General features: G+C 35.3%; 1 protein-coding gene across 1 annotated transcript in view; it reads right to left on the reverse strand.

The window, feature by feature from the left end:
* The window catches only part of LOC107728236 (zinc finger protein 618-like), a 36,893-nt gene that overhangs the window by 8,599 nt on the left and 23,561 nt on the right, over nucleotides 1-4,733 (reverse strand). The window contains exons 8-9 of the mRNA XM_016538342.1: nucleotides 4,060-4,149; nucleotides 2,703-2,795 (exon numbers count right to left, since the gene is read on the reverse strand). Of these exons, the coding sequence (XP_016393828.1) occupies nucleotides 2,703-2,795; nucleotides 4,060-4,149 (183 nt within the window). The remainder of the gene's footprint in view (nucleotides 1-2,702; nucleotides 2,796-4,059; nucleotides 4,150-4,733) is intronic.

The following is a 4,733-nucleotide window of genomic DNA, read 5'->3' on the forward strand; positions in this document are numbered from 1 at the left end:
AATTGTTAAATGCCCTTTTATATCTCTGTCCATTTTAAGTGTTTGATCACCACATTTGAGTGATCATTGCAAAAAAAATGTGTTTATGTATATATTGTTTATGTATATACTGTATTCTATATATAGTATCAGTCAAATATGTGGACACACGAATGGGAAAGTGTCCAAACTTTTGACTGGTACTGTACTATAATATACACAAAGAATATCGGCCGATATATATCGATATCTGCCTTTTTTTTTTACGCCCTAATATCGGTATCGGCCCCCAAAAAAAACATACCGGTCGGGCTCTAGAAAACAGGCTGTTGAATTTCAGTTGGAAACACTAAATTATGACTGTTTTGAAGCAGTCAACCTTGACTAACATTATAAGAAAAAGAAAGTGTTGAATATGTGCTCTTTAAGAGACATTGTAAAAAATGTAGAAATCTCAAGTGTAAAGACACAGTTTAGTCTTAGCAGAGCGCATTACTATACAAAACCATTTTCCAGTAAAAACATCTATACATCCTTAAACATGATAAGAAGCAAAAGATACGCTTAATTTGAAGGGAAAACAAGTTTATTTTTTCCCGTCATTTTTGGAGGTCGGTCTGCGGAGAGATGCTGCAGAGCTTTGATTATGACAGTAAAATATCACTGTGAGCAAAGGGCAAACACTTTACGAGACTCAAATATCAAAGGTGAAAGATTTCAAAGATTTCAATGTCTCTTACCACTTGAGTTCTGGGAATTGTTGATGTCAGCACGACTGGACTGGCCTGACTGGCTAGACATTTTCCCTTCCATTTTAAGACCGTAATTTCCTTCTGCAAATGCAAAAATCAAAGCAGCTTAAATAATACATATCAGTCAAAGATAATAAATATTGAAATGCTCATTTCGCCCTTCTTAGTGCATCACTCAAAACAAAACAGGCACTTTCCATGAATAGGGAAGAAATGGGATTTTAAAATAATTTCTCTTTGATTTGGAGAAATTAAATAATGGAGAATAATGGAGAAATTAAATAAAACAAAGTGTTCCAAAAGCAGCGCTTCCTTGACCAATACTTTCATTTAAGCTTATATCATTTTATAACTCCCAAATAATTAGTGCTGGACTTCATTCATTAGAGTGGCAGATTTAATCTATATGGGTGTATCAAAAGCAAAATAGTTTAAAATAATTCTATTTATTGGGCCAGTTGTCACTCACACCAGTACGTGTTTATTGCTTATATATTCTTATGATTGCATGGAAAATGCTGTATGCACGTAGGTATTTTAGACCCTTGCTTTCAAGCCCAATGTGGGTACTTTATTCATGGACAGTGCCAACCAACCAAATACAACAATAGTGGTAACATATTTGAGAGTAATGATGGTGATGGGCATTTATAAGCATCACAGACAAGTGATACGTTCTTATATTGCTACATTTCTGGCAATGACTATGCCAATAGTAGAGATAGTCTGAAATGTTTCTAATGCATAAGATTAACCGCCCAACATCTCTCACTGACAATTAATCATAAGTATCCATAATTAATCATTTAAAAAAAAGCATGCTTTACTGCAATCAACCATCTCACATCTCGCAGCAAAACCACGACTCTCTAGAAATTCTCATTTAGAATAATCAGTCACTTTGAAACAAACTGAAATTTAATTCTGGTAGCATCGCTACAGTCTCTCTGACCCATTTCTATATTTTCACCATACTTTAAATAGCTTTCAATGTCAAACTCCTCTGCACATCCTCAATGCAGGACTAAGAGATAAATGAGAGGAGAGAAGGACAAATATAATAAGAGAGACTTTACAGCGAACACCTCAGCAGAGCGCAATAACAATTTGAGATCCAGTACAATTTATTGCAGACAGATTGGGTAGTTTTACAACAGAAATTATGATCATCTTGGTAAATTAAGTTACCTAGTAGTTTTGTGAACAAGCTTCCACCATCTCCATATTTAATGATTAGAGCTTCCTTTACTGTGAGTGTCTAATCTAACTTCTACACGCCTCTATTAATCTATGAGCAGAAAACTGCCATAAACACAAGATACTGGTAATGAAGTGAGAACTTACTCATTGGAGCGTGAAGAGCCACATGTTCCTGATAGGGGTTGAAGTATTTGTACTGTTTTCCACAGAAAGTGTCCAAACTTTTGACTGGTACTGTACTATAATATACACAAAGAATATCGGCCGATATATATCGATATCTGCCTTTTTTTTTTACGCCCTAATATCGGTATCGGCCCCCAAAAAAAACATACCGGTCGGGCTCTAGAAAACAGGCTGTTGAATTTCAGTTGGAAACACTAAATTATGACTGTTTTGAAGCAGTCAACCTTGACTAACATTATAAGAAAAAGAAAGTGTTGAATATGTGCTCTTTAAGAGACATTGTAAAAAATGTAGAAATCTCAAGTGTAAAGACACAGTTTAGTCTTAGCAGAGCGCATTACTATACAAAACCATTTTCCAGTAAAAACATCTATACATCCTTAAACATGATAAGAAGCAAAAGATACGCTTAATTTGAAGGGAAAACAAGTTTATTTTTTCCCGTCATTTTTGGAGGTCGGTCTGCGGAGAGATGCTGCAGAGCTTTGATTATGACAGTAAAATATCACTGTGAGCAAAGGGCAAACACTTTACGAGACTCAAATATCAAAGGTGAAAGATTTCAAAGATTTCAATGTCTCTTACCACTTGAGTTCTGGGAATTGTTGATGTCAGCACGACTGGACTGGCCTGACTGGCTAGACATTTTCCCTTCCATTTTAAGACCGTAATTTCCTTCTGCAAATGCAAAAATCAAAGCAGCTTAAATAATACATATCAGTCAAAGATAATAAATATTGAAATGCTCATTTCGCCCTTCTTAGTGCATCACTCAAAACAAAACAGGCACTTTCCATGAATAGGGAAGAAATGGGATTTTAAAATAATTTCTCTTTGATTTGGAGAAATTAAATAATGGAGAATAATGGAGAAATTAAATAAAACAAAGTGTTCCAAAAGCAGCGCTTCCTTGACCAATACTTTCATTTAAGCTTATATCATTTTATAACTCCCAAATAATTAGTGCTGGACTTCATTCATTAGAGTGGCAGATTTAATCTATATGGGTGTATCAAAAGCAAAATAGTTTAAAATAATTCTATTTATTGGGCCAGTTGTCACTCACACCAGTACGTGTTTATTGCTTATATATTCTTATGATTGCATGGAAAATGCTGTATGCACGTAGGTATTTTAGACCCTTGCTTTCAAGCCCAATGTGGGTACTTTATTCATGGACAGTGCCAACCAACCAAATACAACAATAGTGGTAACATATTTGAGAGTAATGATGGTGATGGGCATTTATAAGCATCACAGACAAGTGATACGTTCTTATATTGCTACATTTCTGGCAATGACTATGCCAATAGTAGAGATAGTCTGAAATGTTTCTAATGCATAAGATTAACCGCCCAACATCTCTCACTGACAATTAATCATAAGTATCCATAATTAATCATAAAAAAAAAGCATGCTTTACTGCAATCAACCATCTCACATCTCGCAGCAAAACCACGACTCTCTAGAAATTCTCATTTAGAATAATCAGTCACTTTGAAACAAACTGAAATTTAATTCTGGTAGCATCGCTACAGTCTCTCTGACCCATTTCTATATTTTCACCATACTTTAAATAGCTTTCAATGTCAAACTCCTCTGCACATCCTCAATGCAGGACTAAGAGATAAATGAGAGGAGAGAAGGACAAATATAATAAGAGAGACTTTACAGCGAACACCTCAGCAGAGCGCAATAACAATTTGAGATCCAGTACAATTTATTGCAGACAGATTGGGTAGTTTTACAACAGAAATTATGATCATCTTGGTAAATTAAGTTACCTAGTAGTTTTGTGAACAAGCTTCCACCATCTCCATATTTAATGATTAGAGGTTCCTTTACTGTGAGTGTCTAATCTATAACTTCTACACGCCTCTATTAATCTATGAGCAGAAAACTGCCATAAACACAAGATACTGGTAATGAAGTGAGAACTTACTCATTGGAGCGTGAAGAGCCACATGTTCCTGATAGGGGTTGAAGTATTTGTACTGTTTTCCACAGTACTCACACGTGTAGCTTCCCGTTTCTACAGAACACAAAATACAGTAATTAGTCAACATGCAGTTATTAGTCAAAAACACATTACCGCTGATAAACGTAATGCTTCTGAGATTAATTTTTCCACTTGAACCATGAAGACTTATTAGTATCAGATCTCGGTTTCTTAAAGCGGTAGTTCACCAAAAAATGAACAAATTCGGTCATCATGACTCACCCTCATGTGTGTCCATACAATTCAAAACTAGATCCCATTGGAGGGGGAAAAAAATTAAAAATCTTTATAGAAATGTACTCAGGTTTGCAGTCACATGAGTTACATGACAGAATTATTATTTTTCGGTGAACTATTCATTTAAGCCAGTTATTCTCATCCAAGGGGTCATGATTTAAAGAAAGACAAAATAAGCATTAAAATAAACTTTGCGCTTTGGTACTTTTAATATGAAACAGAGTCTCAGATTTCAAATTCTGTCCATTGTATTGCAGTATTCAAACAATAAATGCCGTTCTGGCGCTGTTTTGTGGAGTGATCGCTGTAGCGCACCTCAGTTCAGTAAAAGCAGCAGCGCGAGGCGCACGTGAACTGATCATCTCCTCCACATTAATACC

The sequence above is a fragment of the Sinocyclocheilus rhinocerous genome, unplaced genomic scaffold (assembly GCF_001515625.1).
Source record: "Sinocyclocheilus rhinocerous isolate Xijiao unplaced genomic scaffold, SAMN03320098_v1.1 scaffold1364, whole genome shotgun sequence".
NCBI lineage: Eukaryota > Metazoa > Chordata > Actinopteri > Cypriniformes > Cyprinidae > Sinocyclocheilus > Sinocyclocheilus rhinocerous.